At 39.1% G+C, this 27,083-nt stretch overlaps 1 protein-coding gene across 1 annotated transcript; it reads right to left on the bottom strand.

Annotated features, from left to right (window-relative positions):
• Positions 1–46: 46 nt before the first annotated feature.
• ERI1 (exoribonuclease 1) lies at positions 47–24,355 on the bottom strand. The gene is made up of 7 exons (XM_029935403.1): positions 24,124–24,355; positions 18,872–19,050; positions 16,365–16,575; positions 13,034–13,117; positions 11,609–11,718; positions 9,556–9,670; positions 47–1,170 (listed from the first exon to the last, which is right to left on the bottom strand). The coding sequence occupies exons 1-7, from the start codon at positions 24,229–24,231 to the stop codon at positions 928–930; spliced, it is 1,050 nt and encodes a 349-aa protein (XP_029791263.1). The 5' UTR covers positions 24,232–24,355; the 3' UTR covers positions 47–927.
• Between the last annotated feature and the right edge of the window lie 2,728 nt (positions 24,356–27,083).

Here is a 27,083-nt window from a genome sequence, read left to right as displayed (position 1 = left end):
TTAACAGTGGTACTATGTAAAATAAAGTTTTAATAAAAACATAAGATATGATAAAAAGCACTATTTGACTTTATTAACCTTACTCATACTATTGAATACAAAAGCAAAATTAAGTGGTAACCCTTATTTTTAGTGAATTTCAAAGCATGGTCTCTTAGATTTAAGAATTAGGGCATATATATGTCACAAGAGGGAGGGGAACCAAAAACCAAGAAAACAAACCCAATGATATGTTTATGTGTTCTGAAGTTCAAGGTACAGCCTTTAAGTTCTTTTAAATGGTATTGTCTTCTGACCTTCCATTAATCTCACCAGTAACCGAATTTTTCGCAAGACCCTATAATCTGCCACACAAGTCTCCCAACTATAAACTGAAAAGAAATTTGGGCAGATATGTGTACCAAGTACTTTATGAAATTCACTGTGCACAGGTGAACTTCACATACAGACTTCAAAAATCAAAAGGACTAGGATATTCTTAACCCAAAGGCTACATAAGGCCTTACAATCTTTTCTGCACGGTTAGAAACGACTTGATCTAATGATGTTAATGTAGAAATACATTTCATAGTTTAATAGCAATACGATAGGACATTTGAGGGGAGAGCCAATAAAGCATTTGCATTTTAAAACTGAAAGGGACACATCTTGGACACGTTAAATTATAAAATTCATGTCTAAGCAGGAACTGTTACTGTGTAACAAATACCGCTCATATTAAAAGTGCTGGTGACAAAAATTCAATCTGCCCTCCCCACAGAATCTGTTCACACACTTAATATAGAACTGTAACTGTAGTAAGAGTTTAAATGTTTAAGGTGCTTAAATTTTGCACTGCAGGACTAATTCAACAAGCATTCATCTGCTACCTCTTTGTAGCAACTCCAGTTAGAGTGAATGATCCACGGGCAGAGGGCAAAAATGCTGCTATTTTCTAGAGTGCGGCATTAGTGGAGCTGGGGTGCCCTCTATTGGTAACGAAGACGACACACTCATTAGCTGCCCCGCATGCATTTTCTCATTAACTCGGAGTTCACACCCATCTTGCAGCATTCGAACTGCTATTCGGGCAATGTTCTTAGAGTCGTCAAGACCACTGTGAGGACGCCCATCATAATCCATTCCTAGCTTTTCAAGCATTATTGTCAATTTGGTCTGGCTTCTCGGAACCTGAAAAATAAACAGCTTAGTAAATAATTCTGTAGTATTCTATAAATCACTGTGAAAAATAAGAAATTGACAACAGTAATAGCTAAAGTTAGGCAAAGGGCAAATACCCTTGGTAAAATGAAGCAAATAAATAACTCAAACCTTCAGAGCTTAAAAAAATGAAGTTATAGATGAAAATACATATCAATAGATGGAATCCTCAAGACATCTAAAGAATCTGCAGTTTTGTAATTTGACAAATCATTTATGAAAGGAAATGCACTGTTCTAGACATCAGGTTAAAGCTCTACCATTCCAACCCAAACATTCTTTTGTATGGTATTTTACTGTGATGTGTTATTTTACTTGACAAACTCCTTCAGTAGATCTACCAAAAGAAATCTAGCCTTTCTATGACTAAAGATAATAAAGATCAGGGCACTGGTGTGGCTCAGTCAGTTGAATGTCTGACTTGGTTTTGGCTCAGGTCATGTGAGTTCGAGCCCTGCATTGGGCTCTAAGCTGACAATGCAGAGCCTGCTTGGGATTCTCTCTCCCTCTCCCCCACTCACACGGTCTCTGTCTTTCTCAAAAATAAATAAATAAACTTAAGAAAAATGAGGAAGATCATGAAAGACATTATCATGTGGTATTTTTCGACCTACTTAAATATATATATTTAAATTTATTTAAATATTTGATGAATATAAAATCTCACACCCAAATTTCAATACCCCTCCACTTTTGAGAAGCACCAACCATCTTATCTTCTGTGTATCACTACTGGGAAGATTTGTTAAGCTTTACATTCTATAGTGTGTAAGCTATGTCACCTATGCATCTTGGGGCCTCAGCTTCTTTACCTATAAGAGTAGGGGCACATGGGTGGCTCAGTCAGTTAAGTGACTGACTCTTGATTTCGGCTCAGGTCAGGATCTCACAGTTGTGAGATCAAGCCCTGCACTGGACTATGTGCTGATCGTGGAGCCTGCTTGGGATTTGCTCTGCCTCTCTACGCCCCACCCCCATTCATGTGTGTGCTCTCTCTTCCTCAAAAATAAACTTTAAAAAATAAGACTAACAGTTATACTGTTACTCACTGGGTTATTGGGAGAATCCCAAAGCAAATGATATAAAAGAAACATGATAAACATCAATAATTATCCTAAATTGGAATATTGCAATGCCTTCTGGTCCTTTCACTAAATATCACCTAGAAAATGAGCTTCCAAAAGTAACTTTCCCAACACACTGAACAACTTAGGTAAAATGGACTATCCCTAGACACACAACCCACCACGACTGAATTGTTAAAAAAACAAAACCTGAACAGACCTACAACAAGTAAGAAGGACTGAAGAACTGGTTATCGAAAACCTCCCAAGCAAGAGAAGCCCAGGACCAGATGGCCTCACTGGTGAATTCCACAAAACATTTAAAGAAATATTAACACCGATCCTTCCCAAACTCTTGCAAAAAAAACTGAAGAGGGAACGCTTCCTAAATCATTTAACAGGGTCAGCATTTCTCTGACATGGAGGCCAGGCAAAGACACCACAAGAAAACCAAAGACCAAGATCCTTTATAAATACTGACGCAAAAATCCTCAACAATACTAGCAAACCAAATTCAGCACCATATTAAAAGGATTATACACCAAGAACAAGTGGGATTTAGTCCTAGAAAGCAAGGATGGTTCAATATACAAAAAACAATCAATGTAACAAACCACATGAACAGAATGAAGGGAAAAAAACACATGATCATCTAAACTGATGCAGAAAAGGCATGTGACAAAATTAAACAGTCATGATAAAAACTCTCAACAAACTAGGAAGAGAAGAAACCTACCTCAAAATAATAAAGTCTATATATAAAAAATTTACAGTGTACACCATATTCAATGATAAAAAGACCGAAAGCTCCTCCTCTAAGATCAGGAACAAGATAAGGACGCCCATTTTCTCCATTCAAAATGGTATCAGAAGTTCTAACCAGAATAAGCAGGCAAAAAAAAATGGCTTCTGCACTGGAAAGGAACAAGTTACCTATGTTTCCAAGTATCATGATCTTATATTTAGAAAATTCTGAGGATTCCACCAAAAAACTGTCAGAACTAATAAGCAAAGAGCAAAGACAGCAAAGACATAGGATATAAAACTGGCACTCAAAAATCAATTGCATTGCACCTTGGGGACCCGGGCAGTTACATGTCCAACTGACTCATGATTTCGGCTCAAGTCTATCTCATGGTTCACGCTTTCGAGCCCCGCACAGGGTTCTGTGCTATCAGCTTGGGATTCTCTTTCCGCCTCTTCCTCTGCCCCTTACTTGCTCGCACCAGCGTGTGCTCTGTCTCTCTCAAAAGAAATAAATAAACTTAAAAAAATCAGTTTGGGATTCTCTTTCCGCCTCTCCCTCTGCCCCTTACCTGCTCGCACCTGCGTGTGCTCTGTCTCTCTCAAAAGAAATAAATAAACTTATAAAATTCAGTTGCATTTCTATACAATAACAGTGAATAATCCAAAAGGGATAGTAAGAAAAGAATTCCACTTCAGTAGCAAAAACAAACAAAAAACCTTTAACCAAAGAAGTTTGAAAGACTTGTATATCAAAAACTACAAAATGTTGCTGAAAGAAATTAAATGGGAAGACATGTCCATAAACTGAAGGATTTAATATTGCTAAGCAATCAGAAATACCTAACAATCTACAAATTCAGTGCAGTCACTAGCAAAACATTAACTCAAAATGGATCAGGGGTGCCTGGGTGGCTCAGTCAGTTAAACGGCTGACTTCGGCTCAGGTCATGATCTCACGGTTCGTGGGTTCGAGCCCCGTGTCAGACTCTGTGCCGACAGCTCAGAGCCTGGAGCCTTTTTCTGATTCTGTCTCCGTCTCTCTCTGCCCCTTCCCCTTTCATGCTCTATCTCTCTTCAAAATAAACATTAAAAAAAAAATTTTTTTTTAATGGATCAAAAACTAAAACCTAAGAGTCACAACTACAAAATTCTAAGAAAACCTAAGGGAAAAGTTGCAGGACACTGGATTTGGCACTGGTTTCTTGGATATGTCACCAAAAGCAGAGGCAACAAAAGAAAAACTAGATAAACTGGAACTTCATTAAAATTTAAAACTTTTGTATATAAAAGGATATACTATCAACAGCAAAAGGCAACCCATGGAATGGAAGAAAATATTTGGAAATCATAGATCTATAAAAGTATTAATATCCAGAATATACAAATAATTCCTAAAACTCAACAATTAAAAAAATTGCTTGATTTCAAAATGGGCAAAAAAGACTTATATAGACATTTTTACAAAGACATAATACAAATGTGCCAAAAAGAACATAAAAAACTGCTCAACATCACATACAAATCAAAACCACAATGAGATACCACTTCATACCCATTAGATGGCCATTAATAAAAAAAAGAAAAAGAAAAAGAAAAAAAGAAGGGTGCCTAGGTGGCTCATTTAGTTAAGTAGAGTTTGGCTCAGGTCATGATATCAGGGTCTGTGTGTTCGAGCCCCATGTCAGGCTCTGTGTTGTGAGTGCAGAGCCTGCTTTGGATCCTCTGTTCCCATCGCCCCATTCCATCTCCCTCCCATACCCCGCTCTCCGCCCTCCTCCCGCTGGTGCATAGGTGCTCACTCACTCTCTCCCCCACTCTCAAAAATGAATAAATATTAAAAAAAATAAAAATTTAAAAAAAGAAAGAAAAAAGATAATGGAAAATAAGTGCTGACAAGGATGCAGAAAAACTGGAGCCCCTGTGCATTGCTGGTGAGAATGTAAACCATGGCAGTCACTATGGAAAACCATTTGGGAGGTCCTCAAAAAATTAAACATAGAATTTCCATATGATCCAATTCCACTTCTGGGTATACACCCAGAGAAGTTGAAAGCATGAAAGTAGGGACTCCATATTTGCACATGCATGTTCACTGGAGCATTATTCACAATGGCCAGAAGGTGGAGGCAACCCAAGTGACCATCAACAGATGACTAGCTAAGGTGGTCTATTAAGACAATGAAATATCATTCAGCCTTCAAAAGGAAAGGACTTCTCAAAACAACGGAGTATTATTTAGCTTTACAAAGGAAGGCCATTCTGACACCTACTACAGCACATACAAATCTTGAAGACATTACGCTAAATGCAATATGCCCGTCACACACACACACAAAATGCCAGAAGATTCCCTTATATGAGGTACCTAGAGTGGTACAATTCACAGAGAAAGTGGAATGGTGGCTGCCAGGGGCTGGGAACAGGGAGGCACTGTCTAAAAGGTACAGAATTTCTGGTTTTGGAAGATGAAACAGGACTGGAAATGGATGCATGAGAGTATGAATGTCCAACCTGCACTAAATTGTACAGTTAAAATGGTTAACATGGTGCATACTATGATGCATATTTTACCATAAAATAAATCAGAGATAACAGGAAAAATCCTGGTGCCAAAAAAATTATTAGCCCTATCAAACAAGGGGCCAATTCACTCAATCCTGCCTAAAACTGAAAAGCTGTGTGAAAACCTGGATAAAGAGCACATAAACCTCACACTTCCTCTGGCCTGGCAAGAGGCTCAGCGCAGTGCCTGACGGGAAAGATGCACGGCAGGACAGCAGAACGCCGGAATTCGCCGACTGGTCTGCAGAAGAGCTGCAGAAACTAGCCTAGACGTCTGCGTCACATAAGCCAAGTCAACCAGTCCCTGTCAGACCCCGGAGAAAACACACCCCTTCAAATGATAAGATTCCTGGATTTCAAAGGAAACTGAATCTTTGGGAACATCATATTGCAAAAAAATTTTTAATGTTCACACTTTCTTTTGCTCAGGCTTGATAGTGAGAAAAGCTATTAGCAAGTCTCAAGACTTAATGTAAGCCATCTGGAAAAACTGTAGAAAATTAGACAGTATTTTTCCTCCCTTTCAACACCAGAGTGCGACTAGGTAAAAAACCCTCTCTCAAGATCTTCTGCTCAGTCGCAGACCTTGACTTTGAAAAGAGCTTTGTAACATACAGTCTGATTGTACACTAGAGAAGAGATTTACTGATCTGCCTTTAGAATAGTTGTGGATTTAGGGGCACCTGGGTGGCTCAGTTGGTCAAGTCTGACTCTGGATTTTGGCTCAGGTCATGACCCTGCAGTTTGTGAGACTGAGCCTCTGAGTTGGGCTCTGTGGGGACAGTGAGGAGCCTGCTGGGGATTCTCTCTCTCCCCCTCTCCCCTGCTTGTGCTCTCTCCCTCTCAAAATAAACAAACTTAAAAAGAAAAACAGAATAGTTGTAGATTTCTGCAAAAGAAGAGGGTCCGGTCATTCACAGAAAAGCAAGGAATATGTCACTGTAGCTTTCAATCCTTCCCATGTGTGGGGAAACCTCGTCTTACTTAACAACATGAAGAGCAAGCAGAGAAACTCTCATCCCAGTGCAAGCTGGTCTCAAGTTCCACCCAGAACTGAGTATTCGTCCAGGAAAAAAAGACAAAACCAAAAGAATGAAAACAGCGATGACCTTACCAATGTATACTTCATCCTTTTACTTCAAAAATGACATTTCAATGCATATAAAGAACTACAAAAGAAATTGAAAATGAACATGTTCACACTTAATAAATGCTAAACCTCCATTTGAGTCTGATCGTGCCATGCAGAAATAAGCTTTTTTATTTTCTAAAATCTTGTATAAAATTGCGTCTATAGGCTGTATTTTTATTCACACTGTTTCAGCCGACTTATAGAAAAATCAAACCATTTTAAGTTTAAGTCAGTTATTAAACAGAAAAGTATTACGTTTGCCCTACGAATTTTTTAAATTTATGAAGAGGAAAGAGATTAATTCCAAATTTAGTGATCTATTTCCACTCCTAAGGAAGGCTGAATGAGGAGTAGTTTTTGGTTTTAAAAAAGAATATAAATTTTTAAAGTTTACTTTGAGAAAGAGGGAGAAAGAAAGAGCATGCATGCAGGGGAGGGGCAGAGAGAGAAAGAGAGAAAACTCCCAAGCAGAGCCCAACTCAGGACTCAAACTCAAACCATGAGATGATGACCTGAGCCAAAACCAAGAGTCAGACACTTTAGCCAACGGAGCCACCCAGGCATCCCTGGAAAAAAGAATACTCTTTACTTGCCAAAGACCATACATTGTTAGACTCCTATATACTAAAAATTTGTGCTAAGACTTTTAGACCTGCTTGGATAAAGAGGGAGAGAGAGAGAGAGAGAGAGAGAGAGAGAGAAGGAAACATTTTAAAAAGATAAATGTTAAGTTTCCTCAACTTACACTAATTGGCATTATAGTCGATAACTTTATGAACAGAGGAAAACCACATAGAAAAGAGCAGCCTAATAAACTGGTCCACATACACAGATTCACAAAGAAATATTATTCTCTGCTCAAAAGAGCACTAGTTGGGGTACCTAGGGGGCTCAGTTGCTTAAGCATCTGACCCTTGATTTCAGCTAAGATCATGATCTCACGGTTCATGAGTCCAAGCCCCGCGTTCAGCTCTGTGGTGACAGCAGAACCTGCTTGGGATTCTCTCTCCTTCTGTCTCTGCCTCTTCCTTTGCCTCAAAATAAATAAATAAACTTTTAAAAAATGTATTAAAAAAGAGCACTGGCAATACTATTGCCTTAATATATCTACAACTTTCTGAACACTCTAATGCACTGTGAACTATAGATATTTTTAGGCAGACTTAAAAATTATGTTATGGCTTCACTAATTATTAAACTATTAATAATTATCCTTAGAATAAATAAAGGTTTGAGGAAGATGTCCTAACATAAGAATGGATGGTCACCTGGGAGGTACGGGGGAGGGGGAAAAAGCCTAAATATAACTAAGACCCTACAAATTTACATGAAACACAGAGGATAGAGACACATTTGAGTTAATTATCACATTAGTAAAATGCAGACAGTGGGAAAACCTACAAAACAAAAGGCTGTTTCTTAAAAAAATAAGATACATTGCTTAAGAGAAAAACAAGGTGGAAAAGGAATTTAATTAGAGATTAAAAAAACTTAAGAGACATGGCAAACCAACTGTAAATGTGTGGACCCTATTCTGATCCTGATTCAAAACACAAAAGATAAAAGAAAAAAATAAGGTGAAGGTGCATTAGGGGTACCAAGTCCCAGTTATAAAGGAACGAGGGATGAAATGTGCAGCACAGGGACACAGTCAGCAACCCTGCAACAAGGCTGTTCGCGGGCAGACGGGAACATGGATCATGGTGAGTGCGGCCTAATGAACTGAACTATCCAATCACCACCTTGTATGCCCGACACTAATACAACATCGATATCAACTATGCTTCAATTTAAAAAAGTAACTAAGTAAATTTAAAAAGAAAATGATTGGGGTGCCTGGATGGCTCAGTCAGTTAAGCCTCTGACTTCAGTTCAGGTCATGATCTCACGTTCATGGGTTTGACTCCCGCGTCAGACACTGTGCTGACAGCTCAGAGCCTGGAGCCTGCTTCAGATTCTGTGTCTCCCTCTCTCTCTCTGCCCCTCCCTGCTCATGCTCTGTCCCTGTCTCAAAAATAAATAAAACATTAAAAATAACAATAATAAAATAAAATAAATGATTTATGACTATTTGAGAATATTAAGGAATTACTGTTGGCTTTTTGGTGTGATAATGGTATGGTGGTTATGTTTTTTAAGAGTTCCGTACTTTTTGGAGTTACAGAATGTTTACAGATCAAATAAATAACATTTGAGATCTGCTTCAACAGAGTAAGAAAAGGGTAAGTGCGTGAGATACAGATGAAACAGATTGGCCATGAGATTACAAGTACTAAAAGTGGGTCATAAGGGTTCATTGTACCTGTCAGCTTCTGTATACTTCTGTAAGTTTCCATAACAAAAGATCTTTTGAAAAATCATGAGTGACATAGGTCTAGCAGGAAAACAAGAGAGACCTAATGGAGAACCAGGGGGAGCGGAGGAGGGAGAGAGAGTTGGAAAATCCTGAGCCGTAGTAGATGGCTGCCATTTGTCATAAGCCTTGTAAAACTACTTTAAAAACTGACACTACACAAATGTATTTGACAAAATTAAAATTAAAATTCAGTGGGGAGCATTTGCTCCACAAACAACTCTCACATTAATACCCCTATAGTTTCAAACCTCTATTACTGAAGATCATGTATATACAGTTAACCTATTCAAATAATGGTAACAGATTTAAAGAAAAATCACTCAACTTTCTAAATTTATATGATCATGATCATACTCATGTTTGGATTATTAGAAAGTTACACTGGTATATTGCCTTTTCCTGTGAAAAGCACCAAGTAAATCACAGTATAATGTACATGCAAAATGTAGTTAAGTTTATCACCAAGAGCCAATATAATAAAACAAAAATTTTACCTTGTAAAAGTTCCCATACGACTTTCGAATATTGATCCACTTTTTAGCAAACGGAGGATATTTGAGTCTGCTTAGCCGGCACTGAATGTTCAGGAACTTGCTCATATCCCACGAACTTGTGAAATCAAAAACAGAGGTGAAAAACAATGAAATAAATACCACACTGTTCTTACAAGTCAAGTCATTCTAATTATTTTGCATTTACACGTCACTTTTCTTGCTGATATGCACACATACCATCAAACTTTGAAAATTAACCTCTCTACCTCCAAAATACTACTTCAAAAATAAACTTTAAAAAAACAAAGAAAAGTACATGTCAGGTGTATTAAATCTTTCTCACAAACTGACTAATTCTTACTAGGCTCACGCTGATCACTTTCATGGTTCCGATTACCTGGGCAGAATTCTATGTGGTTAATTATTTTTCATAATCCTAAAATAACTCTACTAAAGCTTACTTTTAATGCCAAGGGTATTGTATTGGGAAGTTCTTTGAGGGTGTGCTTTGAAATAAAACAAATGAACAACATATTTCTGAGATGAAAGTAGCTGGTATTCAGCAGTTAGAATATAATTTGTTGTGTTACAGCATACGTTTCGTAACAGTCAACTCGCGTAGTTAAGTAGGGAAATAGTGGTTGTGTAATATGGACACTGTGTTGGTTTGTACATGGTTTTTCCCAGGAAAAAGGGAACCAATACAATAGCCGTAAAAGTATAACCTTCAGCAGAAAGAAAAAGCTCTCAACTCAGCTGCCGTACTGGTAACAGGAGTACTTTCAAGTGTATTTAAAAAAAAGCAAAAACGAGTGCTTGTCCCCAGGACCCTACTGCTTCTGTGCCTTGGTAATATTCTCTGAGGCAACTTCCACTTAATCTGAACCGCTTGCCTGCGCGGTCCAAATTCTTTCTGGAGGTACGAGCTATGTCCCAGGATGTGAGGGTTTTACAGAACCACACTTACTGTGTTATGACACAAACACCTATAGACTTTAGCAGGAACACTGCTCGTTCACGTTTAAAAATCAATAGATTTCTAAAGAGGTTCATCAACATTTTCCTAAATTTCTATTTTTAAACACAATTATAATGTGACTACATTCAATGCTTTTTTTCCTATGTAAGGGCCACTAAATTCTTTCAGTGACATCTCAGTTTCAGTGTGCAATCTGTCCATAGTTTGAAACAGAAGTCAATTAGGATTTTGTTCTTCAATCTTAATAGTATTATCATTTAGGATCTGCCTTGGCACAATGCCCGTAATCCTTGTTTTAATCTTCCTGATCATCCCTCTAAGCTTTTCACCTAACAAATGCTTTTTGAGCACACAAAACTTGGAGTTCAGACTACAGTAAGCATTATGGAAGACTATCATGTAGCCGAAGTCCTTACTCTGAAAGGATTTTTAATCACCTTGTAAATTTAAGTCTTACATAAATAAAGTTCAGATCTATCAAAATATTTAGCAGAGGCCAACACAAATGGTAAATATGTAAAGACTGTAAGATGTCCAGGAAAAGAAATTCAGTGTGAGTTGCAGTATGTGGAGTAACACAGACGGGCCCTGAATAATAACAGTAGTAAAGGAAGCGAGCCTTCCCGTAGAGAGGATGGCACGAATGACAGAGAGAGGACACACCATGCGGTTCAAGGGCCGGCAGGACCAGAGTGGAAGAGAGCGGCCCGTGGATCAGGCTACACAGGCTTCCGGTCTGGCCTGAAAGCCAGTCTGAAGGTTTCGGACTTCTTTGAGCAGGGAAGTGTCATGATAAAAAAAGTCATTTTAGTTTTACATGTTCACATCTATCTTTCCCTAGTCTTCTAGTCCTGGCTTAGTTTGTTATCATTGCTTTTCCTCCTCTCTTTGATCCTTAGGATACAAAGTTTAAGTAGAAATAAGAATGCGAGAAGAAAAATACGCTCTCTAGCGGGAGACCCAAGAACTATCATTAAATTACCCTTTTTGTGGTTATTCTAGAAGTTAAATGAATAAGAACATCTTTCATCTTTAAATAATAAATTTAAAAAGGTAATTTTTCTAAATACTCACCCATCTGTCAATATGCAATATTTATACTTTGTTCCTAACTCCTTCAATTTCATCCAGTCAATTACTTTTTTTAGTACCTGAGGGAAGGTATCAGCTCTGTCCACCTGATCCTGAGGATATAAAAGTAAAATATATGAAAATCAGAGTAGCTGCATGTAGTCCTACAAATACCCAGACACAAAAGTTGAGAAGAAAGGAATAGTAAGAGAAAGTCTCATCTATGATATTTAAAGTCTAGGTGATTTCCTTGGCTGAGAGCCACCTAACATTTCATTTTTAAGACACTTAAAAATTGTTCACAGCCAGGCATTAGGGATGCTCTGAAGTTAAGTATAAAATCACCCCGAAATGAAGACTTAAGATCATCCCCAGTGGTCCTCCTTTTTTTTTAAGGCCTCAACCTAGTAGATTCCTAATTCTCTGGAGTGGAGAAAAGGAAGTCTCTTCCCAGCTGCAAGCCACAGCCCTCTACCATGGTCTCCCTATCTCAAAGCTCAGGTCTTTCCACACCATGACACACCACTCCCAGACTGATCTTCCTCAACTGATCCATCACATCACTTCTGTACTTAAAATCCTGCAAACGCTCCCCAAGGCTTTCAGGGTAAAAAGACACACAAGACTCTTCATGACCTGGCCTCCCTTGCCTACCACTTTAGCTTTATTTTCGACTGCCTTCTTACTAGCCCATTCACACCCAAACTATCCCCAACCATTACAGTCCTACCGTGCACACATGAAATGCTCAGCCATTCTTTCCTGCCACTTGACCTATCATGATTCAGCCCACGTTCACTAACTTGAGGAAGTCTGGCACAGGACAGCCCTCCATTCCATCTGTTGTAAGATGCCCATACCACCCTGAAGAAACAATGACTTCCTCATCAGTCTTCCTAAGCATACTGTCACCACGGGTTTGGTCTGTCTGTCCTCCTGAATACAGATTGTCGAGTGACCTAAGGAGATGGACTTAACTATCTCTGTATCCCCGGTACCTGGCAAGTACTACATAGGCACTCAAATACTTGCTGAGTGAGTGAGTAAATGAGTAAAGGAACTAACAAAACAAAGGCCCTAACACGTTGGAATAAAAAATCAGAGACCTAATAAAACATTAGGTTATAAACAGATCCATTTTAAAACTCCATCTCCAAGTCTAGCATGGTAACGACTACTTTACTAATCACTCAAACAAATTAAACCTTTAGATTCATCATTACCAGTCCTGAAGAGGAAAGGTTGTGAAAGGTTTATACCAGGTATAAAATCTGCTTTCCTACTTTTTTAATATTATAATACGAAAGATCTTTCTCAAGTAAGTAAAGTACATTAACTGTTTATAATCGTAATATTTTTTAAACTAAAATATAACCCTAATTTCAGAACCTCTTTCAAACTCTAGAAAAAGGAACATAGAATTAGAACCTGAGTAATTCCAGTTAAGTTGATGCAGAAATCAGAAAGTTGTGTGTTGATCTCTGGTCTCACATACTGCTGAAATGTATCTTCCTACAAGAGAAGGAGAGCAAGTTAAAGAATTTTCTATGACTTCAGATACATGACACAAGATACATGAAACATTAAGCCACAAGAGACCGTAATTTTATAGGGGCTCATTTTATAACCCTTTCTAGAATGTTAACCATTTCAGGGTAATTCTCTACTCCTAAACCACTTTAATTTTAACTATGCCTATAGTTTAAAACTTTTTAAGATAAAACGAGTATCTGAAAGGAAGCCTTCAAAGTTCAAACATTTTCTTGAAAAGCAAAATGTTTATAATTTTGTTTGTAATACTTGAAACTGTAACGCTTAATAACACACCCTCAACTTCAAGATGCTAACAGCTTTTTAAATAATAAAAAATTCCTTGGAAAAAATGCCAATCTCAGGTATAATAAATTAGCTCTAGATTACTACTCTCTCATTTACTCTTGAATAGTCATTATTTTTACACTGGTTCCATTAAGCTAAAATCTGAAAAATCAAAATTGAACTATATGAGATGCAGTAGTTTAAAGGGTGATAATACGGTATTTTTGTAGCAATTTTTATCCTCTTTGATTTTTTTATGGTTTTTATTTATTTTTGAGAGACAGAGACAGTGAGAGCAGGGGAGGGTCAGAGAGAGGGAGACACAGAATCTGAAGCAGGCTTCAGGCTCTGAGCTAGCTGTCAGCACAGAGCCCGACGTGGGGCTCAAACCCACGAACCGTGAGATCATGACCTGGGCTGAAGCCGGACGCTTAACCAACTGAGCCACCCAGGCGCCCCTATCCTCTCTGAGAAGCTTTCATGCTTGCCTTCCCTATCTCACAACAAGTCCGTGAACTCATAAGGCCAGTACTGTTACCATCCAGCTCAGACCTCCAAGTGCTTTCTCCTCTAGCCCAACATTGCCTCCCTAAACTAGAACATGCTAAGTCACTTGTTAAAACTTAAGGACAATTTTGAAGCCTAAAGGCAGCAATAGCTAACACCACGCAGATACTGAGAAAAAAATGTTTTTTAGTGACAGAAGTCACAAAACATTTACTTAAGAAAAGTAAATGCTTCACTTCCTAATAAATTCTTTCTTCACACTAGGACCTTAAACTAATAAGTTATAAAGGTTAACGCTTGTAAAAGAGCAATATTCAAGAACAGCCAAGAATGTCAACTTCAAAGGTTAGATGCTCTTTACTTACCAAACACATTGCAGAAGGAAAAATTCCACTTAACTGCATTTCTCAAATAAATGAAGGCTCTGTCCTTTTAAGTATCAATATTTTCATAATTTTCAATGACAATCTTTGAAAAATATGCTGCAGCCTCACTTGCCAATACAAGCAGGTAGTATCAAATATACCATTAATAAAAGATTATTCACTTTTGTCAGAATGATACTACAGAGAATTACGCACCAGATGAGCAAGTATTTAGCAACCACATAAGCAGATTATATAGTAAGTTATCAAATGATAAGGGAAATTAAAATTAAAGTAAAGCAGATAAGCAGGATCAGAAAAATTGGGTGTGGGAGATGGTTTCAGCTACACTATTAAATAGTCACCTTTATGCAGAAGGTGAGAACTAAGGAAGGACTGGAAGGAAGAGAGGGAGGGAGGAATAAATAGCAAAACTTCTGGAAGAAAGGAATGAGAACTAAAGCCCTGGAGGTGAGGGGTAGAACCCGCCTGGTACTTCTGAGAAACAGCAAGCAGGTCAATATGGCATGATTGGAAGTAGTAAGAGGCCAGATTATGTTAAGGAATATGGCTTTTTCCTGAGTTAAAAGAAAAGCCACTAAAGAGTTTTGAGCAGAGAAGGGAAATGACTTCTATTTTATAAGGATCACTCCACCCACTGGGTTGAGACTAGGTTTAGAGGACAAGGATAGAAACAGAGACCCGTTTGATGGTGAATGTAGTAAATTCAAACAAGAAATTATTGGGGCTCAGACTAGAGTCACAGCAGTGCAGTTAAGTGCTGGGTTCTGGATGAATTCTGAAGGCACAGCAAACAGGAGTTGGTCTGGATGTGTGATGAGAGAAAAACAGAGGATCCAGGATAATTTCAAGGTCTCTGAACTGAGTAAATAAGAGCCACCATCACTGAAACTAGGGAAAGCTGAACATACAACAGGCGGAGAGTAAATTCACCTTGGGAAACGTTAAGAAGTCTATCTGTTCAAATGTCCAGGCAGAAATGTTGAATAAGCAGCCTGGATGTGGGATACAGGTGCAGGATGGAAATAAACAGTTTGGAGTCATTAGCATACAGAGTCTCTAAGAGCTATGAAAGTAGAGGAGACTAAGGGAGAAGATCTGTGTAGAGACCAGAACCTAGGATTGAACCCTGGGGCATCCGATATTAGGGGGTATGAAGGAAAGAAGGAACTAGCAAGGGAAACTGTAAAGGGGAGCCCATTTTTCCTCTTAATTTATGGATTTTAATCTTCTTTGGACAGGGAAATTATATAAATAGGCTGATTATAACTAAAAGATATTTTGAATAACACTAAGAAAAAAAAATGTGTGCATTTTTATACATAAACCTTTTATTCTTGCTCCCAATGTTTTGGTGGCTACTGGCGATGGAACAGAAGAAACTTTTGGATAGATGAGACGCTATGATATATGATATATGTCTGCTCGGATTTTACAAGGCAAATAGTAGTGTTTTGAAGAACTCCTTCTGACTTCCTAAACCAACAGTACAGTGACAACAAGTATCTAAAGCAAATATATTATATGGCTCAAAGCCAGGGTTACAAGTGCCATTTGCCCCATAAAACTTTTCACCAGAAAGATGGCCACTTCTAAGCTGAAAGGCAATTTCTGTAATTTGCCGTTTTTAGAGCTCAGAGCATATAGGAGTGCCCAGCTGTGGTTTTCAATCCTGACCGCATGCCCACTCTGAAGCTTTACAAACATGCCGATGTCAGGGGCCCCACCACAGAACAACTAAATCAGAATTTCTGGGAGGAGGGACAGGCATTTTTTTTTTTAAGTCCCTAAGAGATTCTGATGTCCAGCCAGATATGTGTTCTAAGCAAACAGAAAAAACACTGTAATTTTAGTTACTGGAAAAGGAGAGAAGTAGCCACTGAAATTACATTATTACAGCTTTTCTATTAATCCAGCTGATACACAGTATACAAGAGCAAACAGCCCACTGCTGACTTCTAATTCTAGCTTTAAAATAGCAAATGAGATCCCTACTTTACTAGCAATGCAGCTAAAAATGAAAAATCAAAATGTAACAATTCACTTACTATTTCCAAGGTATGAGTATTTAGTAAAACCACAGGAAATTCAATTATTTCATGTATGAACTCAGGTGGGTTTCCCTCTTCACAAGTGGCTTCAAAATCAATGATACAGATGTAGTCATAGTAACTGTCAGCACAATCGCTCTCTTTCAACATCAGCTTCTGCTTCTTGTAATAGTTTTTCAGCCTTTTCTTTAGCACATCCTTTACTCCTCTAAGGAAAGAAAATGGAAATTAACTCTTAGATGAGTTTTACAATCAAAAATGTGAACTCTTACCTGCTGGCACTGGACTGAATGAACACTGGCAGTTGCAGCACAATTTAGCAAATATTAACTAGGATAAATGTAGAGAAAGCAAGACTTAAAGCTAAGTTAGCAAAGAATTAAAATCAAATGTAACACAGGATCAGTATTTTCCTTCACAAGTAACTTTTCATTTTTGTGGTACACAAGAGCATTTCTCCTATACTGATATTTCAAGCCATAGGCCTTGATAGCATACACTACCTATAGAGCCATACTGCCTTTACCAAGATGATACACGTCTACAAAAACTGAAATTAATGTTGAACTATTCTACAGACCAAACACAAATTTCAGAGTAAGAAAATTCAGGTAAATGGAATATTTATGCTACCTTTCCTTTCCTTTGGATTTTGTGGGTTAGACAATTAAAATGCCCATATGAATATGAAAGCATTATGAGCCTTGCATATAAAGTTGAATGTCTATTAACTACTTAACTACAAAAACTCATTTAGAAGATACCCTAGTGTAAACCATGTCCAGAAGAACAGTCATACTCAATAGGCTCTTAACTGGAAGTAGGTTTCTTAATTTGTCACAGATAGAATTTAATTTAGGAGATTATAGATATTTTCAAAATACATGTTCTACAAATGGTGGGTGGAGAAAGGGTTGTTCTAAATAGGTAACAATGACTGGTAATGGTGGTCATGTACTTCAAACAGTATGTACGTTATCTCTTCTAAAAATTAAAAGTCATGACTAGTGCTCAGACTTCCTTCAGTGTTACCTGTTTGAGTCCTATTAATGGTTTACAGATACAAAATGGCAGTAAAATAAGAGGATCTAAATTGTAACTAGTGTGCAGTGACAACTAAGGTATCTTGGACCCATCACTGATGAGTGACTAAAAAGTCCAGGGGTGCCTGGGGGGCTCAGTCAGTTGAGTCTCTGACTTTGGCTCAGGTCATCATCTCACAGTTCAAGGGTGGGGCCTCTCGTGGGGCTCTGTGCTGACAGCTCAGAGCCTGGAGCCTGCTTCGGATTCTGTGTCTCCCTCTCTCTCTGCCCCTTCAGGAGACCCTTCCCCGCTTGCACTGTCTCTGTCTCTCAAAAATAAATAAACATTAAAACTTTTTTTAATTTAACCTTTTATTTTCCTTTCTAAACCACCACTGAAAAGGAATCCTATTCATGAGAATATTGATAAGTAAGCAGTTTGTTGTTTTAAGACAGAATATTTTAATATGTTTATTTGCTTGAGATTTTCTAAATTACCAAAATGGGAGCACCTGGATAACTCTTGATCTCGGCTCAGCTCATGATCTCACAATTTGTGGATTTGTGCCCTGCGTCTGGCTCTGCACTGATGGTGCAAAGCCTGCTTGGGATCCTCTCTCTCCTCTCTCTGCCCCTTCCCAACTCGTGCTCTCTCTCTCAAAAAAACAAATCAACTTTAAAGCAAGAGGATAAATATTGCTTATAAGAAAAAAAGGATAATGAGGACCCAGAAACAATAAATGTTTTCATCTGTTGCATGCAGTCAATTCTTTTCCTGATGCTGACAATTCACGGTCTATCAAAAATCTGCATGCTTTTCTGGATTCCAAAGGGCATTCATTCCTATCCCATGTTCCAAGTCAAAATAAAGTGATCTGTTTTGCAAAAATTTACTGAACACTGAATGTGTATATATCTCACTGAAGATACATACACACAAAGATGGCTAAGCTGCACTGTTTTCTCATTCAATATACAGTTAAACATAATGCATACTATCATTCTGCATATTTTTAGAAACTAAAACAGAAAAAAAATATTTCCTGGCAGGTGAATAATTTTTTTAATTACTTTGTTTCAAAGAAACCCTTTTTATAAAAATAACACAAGTGGAAAAAAAAATATATATCCAATCTCATTAATAAGATATAACTAACCATCAACCAAATGAGCAACTAAAAAATTTTTAAATATATTTAGTAGAAATAATAGATAGATACTTCTATACATGATTGTAGACTGTCAAAATATTCACTCTTCGACTCAGCACTCTTAGCCTACTATCTAAGAGACTGCCAGAAATAATCAAAGTTGCACATAAAGACTCACAAGAATATAAATTATAGCTGCTTTCTTAATTGGTAATAAGGGTTAGCTCTTTATGGTAGGATGACAGATGACTGCTAATTCTTCAGTGTATTCAAGATTTTCTAGGATAAGCATATACTACTTCTGTATTTTTAAAAAGTTATTGTTAATTACCTGGTTTCAAGCTTGAATTCTGAAAGCTTAGCTCTGAGTTCTTCCTTACTCATTCTATTAATGCATCCATTCGTAATAGCAATCTCTTTGTAAACAGGGTCACTGAAATCACTTGCACTGGAAGTAATGAACTTAGATCCTTTTGTTTCTTGGCCATCAAATCTACATCGTTGCTTTTTCTACAAAAAAAAAAATATATATATATATATATATATGTATATATATATATATACATATATATATACACACACACACACATACATATAAGCTTGTAATTAATACAAATACCTTAAAGATTCAAACTCCTGAGGCCTATTCATACTACAAGTTCAACAAAAAGTGCATAGAAAAAAGACGTGTTTCCAATACAATTTACCCTGCTCTCCTCTGAGTCAGGAGATTTCTTCAAGGAAATGAAGCTAAGTAAAAATAGCTGGTGCTTCAATACAGAGCCTCAGCTGACCATTTACTGGCAGCATGTCCTTGAGTAGTTACTTACTAGCTTCTGATCTTCCATTTCCTTATCTATAAAATAAAGAATAGTAACTGTTCCAAGTGGCATTTGGTCTTTGGTAATGGTAAATAGTATTTAAACAAGGTTATTATAAGGATTAAATGAGATTATGTATATCAGGCTCCCAACACCATACGACCGTGGCTATTACTGGGAACTTTGTTAGCATCATAGATTGTAGAACAGACCTTTCCACAAACAACATTATAAAATTTCTAAACAAACCAATATTTAAAATAACTTTTACAACATTATGCATGTATAAGTCAGTGACTTCCTGAGAATTTATTTTTATTTATTTATTTTTTTTATGGTTTTTATTTATTTTGGAGAGACAGAGTACGAGCAGGGGAGGGTCAGAGAGAGAGGGAGGGAGACACAGAATCTGAAGCAGGCTCCAAGCTCTGAGCTAGCTGTCAGCACCGAGCCCGACGCGGGGCTCGAACCCACGGACTGTGAGATCATGACCTGAGCCGAAGCCAGCCGCTCACCCAACTGAGCCACCCAAGCGCCCCGCTGAGAATTTTTTAACCTGACTTCATTTCACTAAGTTACCAGAAATTGACCGATATAAAAACAAAAGGGACGATACAGAAATGTAGTTCATAACCTCCTAAAACCGTAAGCAAAGACGGAAATGTATTCAGTTTCAAAACACACAATTTCCAAAATCTACATGTATACCAATTATTCAGGAGAACTACAGTTACTGTATCAGAAATCTTTCCTTTCTTAAATCAAAATCCATGTTAGGAAAAACTTGACTCAACTGTAATCACTCCACTGGTAGTTCGAAATTATTAATACGCCACATTTCAAAGTTCCATTTATAAGCGAATAATTTTCCACATGCAATGTTACAAATATTAGGTATGCTCCAGAATTTTCAAGACTTTAGTACTGGGATGCCTGAGTGGCTCAGTCGTTTGAGCATCTGACTTCAACTCAGGACATGATCTCATGGTTCGTGGGTTCAAGCCCTGAGTTGGTACCCCCCACTTCCGCCCCTTCAGCTCACACAAGTGCGTGTCCTCTTTCTCTCAAAAATGAATAAACATTAAAAAAAAAAGACAGTAACAAAATAAACAACTCAATTAAAAAAAAGACTTTGGTACTTACCATTAATCCACATTAAAGTCTGTTAACTTAGTCACAATTTACCACATTGTCCCCATATGAAGTTTAAATACAGATTAAGAAGGGATAACCATGGCCAAGTTCCCTGACTTGACACTAATCCTAATGGTTTAGGGACTATTTCTCACTCAAAGCTCTCAAAAGTGTGTTGAATACAACACACACTTCTTAGAAATGTAAGGCCAGGTACTGTGCTAGAGTACTCAAGAATTATTCCTATCTCTTCAGAGGAAGAGATCAGAAATCCCAATGTGCGAATTGTCCATAAACTGAAGAAAAACCATATTGAAATTTCTTGTTAACAAATGTTTAAAAAACTTTATTACATTGATATTTGACTAGAGCTATGGAAATAATTAGCTTTCAATAATACATTAAATTTACAATACCTGGCTACTTTGTCGCTGGAATTTAATCAAGATAATTTATCCTTTGTCTTTTAAACTTACATTGAATTTTAAACTTCATCTTCAGTAGGGTTAAAATTTAGGTCAACAATGAGTAACAGTTTGTCTACCAAAACAGAGCTCAGTCCCTTTAAGCAAATTTATTCTTTGGCTAAGTCCTCTCTCTGATTCACTTGCTTAGTTCTTATCTAAAACTGTAGCTACAAAAATTACCCAAAATAACACTAAAGTCTCTTTTTAATCTGCTGTAAATCATGATTTCTGTAAAGTAAGATCTGCTTCCTCTCCCAGGTCCAACTCTAGCTCTTTCAATGAAGCTCAGGGCAGTAAAGGTCTGGTTCTCAGTGATCGATGTCTGCTCCCAAATTTAAAGTCTACACTAATGGTTTCTGAAGAAGGTTATTCAAGTCAACCCACCAAGAAGCAAAAAGAAAATATTAAAAACCCCACATGTGCTATAAATCTACTAAAATGCATAATTATGTTACTAAATAATTTGACAATGACATCCTCCCCAATGTCTATGTCCATAGACATACTTTATGTCACATAAAGTACTAGACATATAATGAGGAAAGTGCAGGCAGATTCCACATTATGGAGAGGAATATTCACTTTCACAGTATTGTGATGTTTTGAAATTTTTCTGTGTCCAAATAAATGTACAATTTATATTATCGCAAGTAAGAATATTTACATTATGGGAAATAACTATGAAAAACTTTTATACCAAAGACGCTTACTATCTTACCGTAAGTACTTAAAGATGTCTTTGAACTTAAAGTTGAGTTACATATTTTCTTTTACATGATAGGTATTCCACAACTGCTGTCATTTTCTGTGATGAGAAAGGGATTAATAGCTTGAAACTTAAAAGATTTTCCTTTCAAGGAACACAACTTGTTACTTCAACATGGAAAAAAAACGTTTTAAGGTAAAAAAAGGTAACTGTTTATCAAAAGAAACCTTGTTCTGTAACAAGAATATTTTCAGGGTGCCTGTGCGGGTCAGTTGGTTAAGCATCTGACTTCAACTCAGGTCATGATCTCGCGGTTCATGGGTTTGAGCCCCGTGTCAGGCTCTGTGCTGACAGCTTAAAGCCTGGAGCCGGCTTCAGATTCTGTGTCTCCCTCTCTCTCAGCCCCTTCCCCACTTGTTCTGTCTCTCTTTGTCTCTCAAAAATAAAATAAATGTAAAAATAAAAATTTTTAAAATAATATTTTTGAAAATAGTTATTCTGGAAGTTTTCGTATGATTGCCAAAAAACTGCATTACCTACAAAACAAACATCTGCAACTACACACACACACACAAATTTAGCCTGATTAAAATCATTCCAAAAGAAGAGTTCTGATGAAATGTGAACCCATTAAAAATATAAAAATGTAACACCTATTGGTTTACAAAAACAACTGACATTAGGAATAATGAAAATGGATTTAGCGGAGTTCTAACAAAACACTTTGCTTGACTGAGACTGAAAAAAAAAAGTAACACCATTTATTAGATTCCAACAATAAGTTTTTAACAACTATAAGTCACTAAAATCAATGTGGAACACAGACCTAAGGCTTATGTTGCTATACCATCTCAAAGAGTGAAGACTTACAAAATATACTGAAGTATATTCAATTATTTTTAAGCCAACTTCCATGATGATGTTATTGACCGCATCTCAGACTGAAAAGGGAGATGGATGGAAAAGAGGTTCTTTAAAGAGAGGCAGCATCCGAGGCCTCTTTGAAAGTAAAGAGAACGGGGTAGCCATGCAAAAGACCCCCCCAAAAAAGGGCATGCAGGGTAAAGGGAGCATCCAAAGACCTTAGAAAGTCTACTCATAGGGCCCCTGGGTGGCTCAGTTGGTTAAGCATCTGACTTCAGCTCAGGTCATGATCACATGGTTTGTGGGTTGAAGCCTCGCATGGGGCTCGGGGCTCGGTGCTGACAGCTCAGAGCCTGGAGCCTGCTTCTGGTTCTGTGTCTCCCTCTCTCTCTGCCCCTCCCCTGCTTGTACTTAAAATAAATAAAGCATTTTTTTTTAATTAAAAAAAAGACTATCCACCATAAAAGAACTAATAAAACTATGGACTCTCAGAGCAAACGCGAAGACTTGTGGGAGATGAAGTTAGTAATGGAGGCAAGGAGCCAGGCCCTGCTGGGCAGCAAACTGAAGACTGAGATGGATAAACACATCAGATTCGTGTTATTAAAAGCCCACTCTGGCCGCAATTCGGAGAACTGGCTGTTCAGGAAGAGCAAGAGCATGGACGCCTCTTGCAAGTACCCACTCTAGGGAGTGCCCAACATATGTTACTCAAGTGAAATGGACCAACTTTAACGTTAGGATTATTTACAAGCTGCCTGCGCTAGTCCCCAATAATGTCTACCGGCCGAACAAGATGAATAAGTAAGTTCTGAGACCCTCTTTACAATTTTGCTCTATACAGTGATCTACCAATGAGCTGTCAGAACCATCACGAAAATCAGTCCTACAGAATATCAGTCTGAAATAGTAGCAAGTGGGCAAAAGCTCCGACTAATAGGCACAACCACCTTCTGTTAAGGCTGGAGTGGGAGGGGGGAGGTAATGGACTTCAGGTCTAAAGAAATGACATGCCTCGGGGCGCCCGAGTGGCTCAGTTGGTTAAGCGTCCGACTTTGGCTCAGGTTATATCACGGCTCGTGGGTTCGAGCCCCGCGTCGGGCTTGGTGCTGACAGCTAGCCTGGAGCCTGCTTTGGATTCTGTATGCCCCTCTCTCTCTGACCCTCCCCTGATCGCGCTCTCAAAAATAAATAAGAAACATTAAAAATTTTTAAAAAATAGAAATGTCATGCCTAGAGCATACGGTGCGATTTTTAAAAACACGACGTACCTAAAAGGGCTAATCAGAATGACTACAGCAACAGTGTGCACCGAGTATTTAGAGCAGAATTCCCAGCAGAACTTCTAAAACCACAGTTCACGCACTTCTCGGCTTGGCTATCTCCTCACATCACATTACCACAGGGGAATTCGGGCGACAGGGGGCTCAGTGACAACCACCCCGAGGAAAGGCACCGGTGAAGGGAACGGGGCGGGGAGCGGCCGGGGTTGGGAGTCGATGGGCTGCGGTTTCGGCGGAACACCCTAGAAGACAGGGACGCGGGAGTCCGGAAGGACCGGGCACCGACAGCCGGGCGCGGGCGGACTCACCTCGGGATTCGGATTCTGCGGCTCCTCCCCACACTCGGACCGGGGCGACTCCAGCCGCGCGGGAGCCACGGCCTCGCCGCCAGGCTGTTTGCTCCGCTCGTGCTCCATCCCGGCTGTCACGTAAGAAGAGAGCTGCTGGAGCCCGACACTCGCTCGCTCTCACCCGGCCAAACCTGAAAACCTCGCCTTTCTCCGTTGAAAAATTACCGGGCTCGCGTTCCCGCGGCGGCGGCCACACAAACTCGAGCGGACACCTCCCACTTCCGGGAGCGTGTGGCGTCCACACGCTGCGCAGGCGCAGTGAGCGGGCGCGCGCGGAACGCTCGCGCATCTGCCGACGGGGAAGGGAAGAAGAGGGGAAGGGAGGCGCGCGCGGGAGAGTACGGGCTTGGACGTCGCTGCGCGGGCGAGCCGGCGACTGCCCCGTCGTCATTGCTTTAGAGTCCAAGCTAGTCGCCAGAGAATACCACCACGATACACGATCTTGTGACCGTATTTCCTGAGAAGACAAATGAGGGGTGCCTAGGGGAGAGGCGAACTTTAACCGTGGCAAATAACATTTGCGTTTTTTATGAGGAGTGTAAGACGTCTGCTTCTGGACAAGAGAAAATGGGTCTGGACTTACTAAAAGCGGAAAGAAATATATGAAATAGTTGTTTTCAGACATTGGGCAATGGGCAGTTCTGGACTGTTGTACCTGAGAGAAAGGAAACAAGATGAACCGTATATCGCCCTGGCTTTCTGTCTAAACGCAATTTTCTTTTTTTTTTAATTTTTTTTTACTGCTTTTATTTATTTTTGAGAGAGAGAGAGCATGAGCAGGGGAGGGTCAGAGAGAGAGGGAAACACAGGATCCAAAGACAGGCTCCAGGCTCAGAGCTGTCAGCACAGAGCCCAACTAGGGGCTCGAACCCACGAACTGTGAGATCATGACCTGAGCTGAAGTTGGATGCTTAACCGACTGAACCACCCAGGCGCTTCTAAACGCAATTTTCAAGAATTGAAAGGTGCAGGGAAGAGGAACTCAAAGACCTCAGATCTCACTGAGAAGACAGTCTTACTGAGTTGAAAAGACAGATTGGAGTTATGTGGATTGGGAAGGCCAAGCTGGTTGGAATTGATGAGAAGTTCCTAGAGAAGGAGCTTTGGCATCTATGCGGGAGTTCCCCTGAATCTTTAGCTGAATAAAAATAAGTGGGTATGTCGTGTGAACCTCCACAAGGCCCAGAAGGAGCAATTAAGGAGAACACTAAGCCAGACAATTCTCAGAGCTCATACAGGACTAGGACTAGTTTGCGTTCCCCACAGCCAGGGTGGAGAAACCCTTGACCACGCTCCTGAGACCGAGAGGGGTCATGTCTTAGTTGTGAGGTCAACTCCTGAGACTCTGGGGTCTAGAGTAAAAACTATCATAGACTCTTCGAAAGCTTAAAACCCTGAAAGGATCAAACTGCTCAGTAACTAACGTGCCTGTCTGCTGGAACAAAGGTTAATTCTCTCTAAAAGACTACAACACAAGTCCGGACTGAACGGCAGTAAGCTGAAAATATCAGGCATCCACCAGTTAAAAATTAATAAACCTGCCAAGTAATTAGGAGACTATATGAGACAAACAACAGAAACATATCCAGAAATGATACAAATGGTAGCATTGACAGGCTTTTAACAGCTATTATAAATGCACTCAATATGCTCAATGATTTAAAGGAAAAAGATGAGGGGAGAGATGGGCTTTTTTAAAAAGAAACAAATAGAGGGCGCCTGGGTGGCTCAGTCGGTTGAGCGGCTGGCTTCGGCTCAGGTCAGATCTCACGTTTGTGGGTTCGAGCCCCACGTCAGGCTCTGTGCAGACAGCAAGCTCAGAGCCTGGAGCCTGCTTCAGATTCTGTGTCTCCCTCTCTCTGCCTCTCCCCCTCTCATTCTCTATCTCTCTCTGTACCCAAAATAAATAAAACATTAAAAAAAAATTAAAAAAACAAATAGAATTTCTGAAGATGAAAAGTATGTGAAAATTAAAAAAAAATCTCTTAGTGCGGGGGGTGGTGCCTGGGTGGCTTAGTTAAGTGTCCTTTGATTCTTGATTTAGGCTCAGGTCATAATCTCATGTTTCGTGGGTTTGAGCCCTGTGTCAGGGTCTGTGCTGAGAGTATGGAACCTGCTTAGGATTCTCTCACTCTCTGTCCCTCTCCCACTTGCACACGTATGTGCTCTCTCTCTCTCTCTGTCTCTCTCTATCGCTCCCCCGACCCTGTGCCTCAAAAATAAATAAATAATCTCTAGAGGGGATGGATACCACATTTGGCACTGTAGAAAAAGGAAGTAATGAATTTGAAGACGTATCAGTAGTAGCAATCTAAAATGACACACTCTGAGAAAATAGAAAAAAAAATTAGAGCCTCTTGTGACCTATGGGGCAATATAAAGACTGTATATGCATTTAGGAGACTTCAACTGCCTCCATTTTGACCTCAAACTTTCTAAGTTCTTTCCAGTTTATCTTTTAATTTAGGCAGAAAACACTGAGGGCAAAGTATTCCCAGATGGGACCTGAAACTACCCCCTCACGCAATAAGGATTGCCCCCACCCAGCAAGACCCCACCCATGATTGGCCTCAAGATGAATATCAACTTGACCTTCACGGCCAACCTGGATGTACTCACTGACCGTTGTCTCACATTTTCTATATATAAACCCTGTAAGTATTTTTAGCACTTTGGAGACTTCTTTGAGATGCTAGTCCATTGTCTTCCCAGCGTTGGTCTCACTGAAATAAATTTCTTTCTTGTTTCACCACCACTGGTTTCTCTGCTTTTGGATTTTGTCAGTATTGAGTGGCCTAACTCCGTCTGTTTGGGCCCGGCCACAGCCAGGTGCTGACAAATATAAAGAAAACTAAACCAGGCCACACCATAATCACACTGGTGGAAAAACCATGATAAAGAGAAAAATCTTAAAAGTA

The sequence above is a fragment of the Suricata suricatta genome, chromosome 1 (genome assembly GCF_006229205.1).
Source record: "Suricata suricatta isolate VVHF042 chromosome 1, meerkat_22Aug2017_6uvM2_HiC, whole genome shotgun sequence".
NCBI classification, from domain to species: Eukaryota; Metazoa; Chordata; class Mammalia; order Carnivora; family Herpestidae; genus Suricata; species Suricata suricatta.
The sequence above is the reverse complement of the archived record's forward strand: the minus strand, read 5'-3'. Positions and strand labels throughout refer to the sequence as shown.

Coding starts and splice junctions, on each gene's coding strand:
- ERI1 (XM_029935403.1), bottom strand. CDS start 24,231: ATGGAGCACGAGCGGAGCAAACAGCCTGGCGGCGAGGCCGTGGCTCCC. Junction 13,118..16,364: donor ATACTCATACCTTGGAAATA/GTAAGTGAATTG, acceptor CTTCTCTTGTAG/GAAGATACATTTCAGCAGTA. Junction 9,671..11,608: donor TATTGCATATTGACAGATGG/GTGAGTATTTAG, acceptor TGATTTCACAAG/TTCGTGGGATATGAGCAAGT.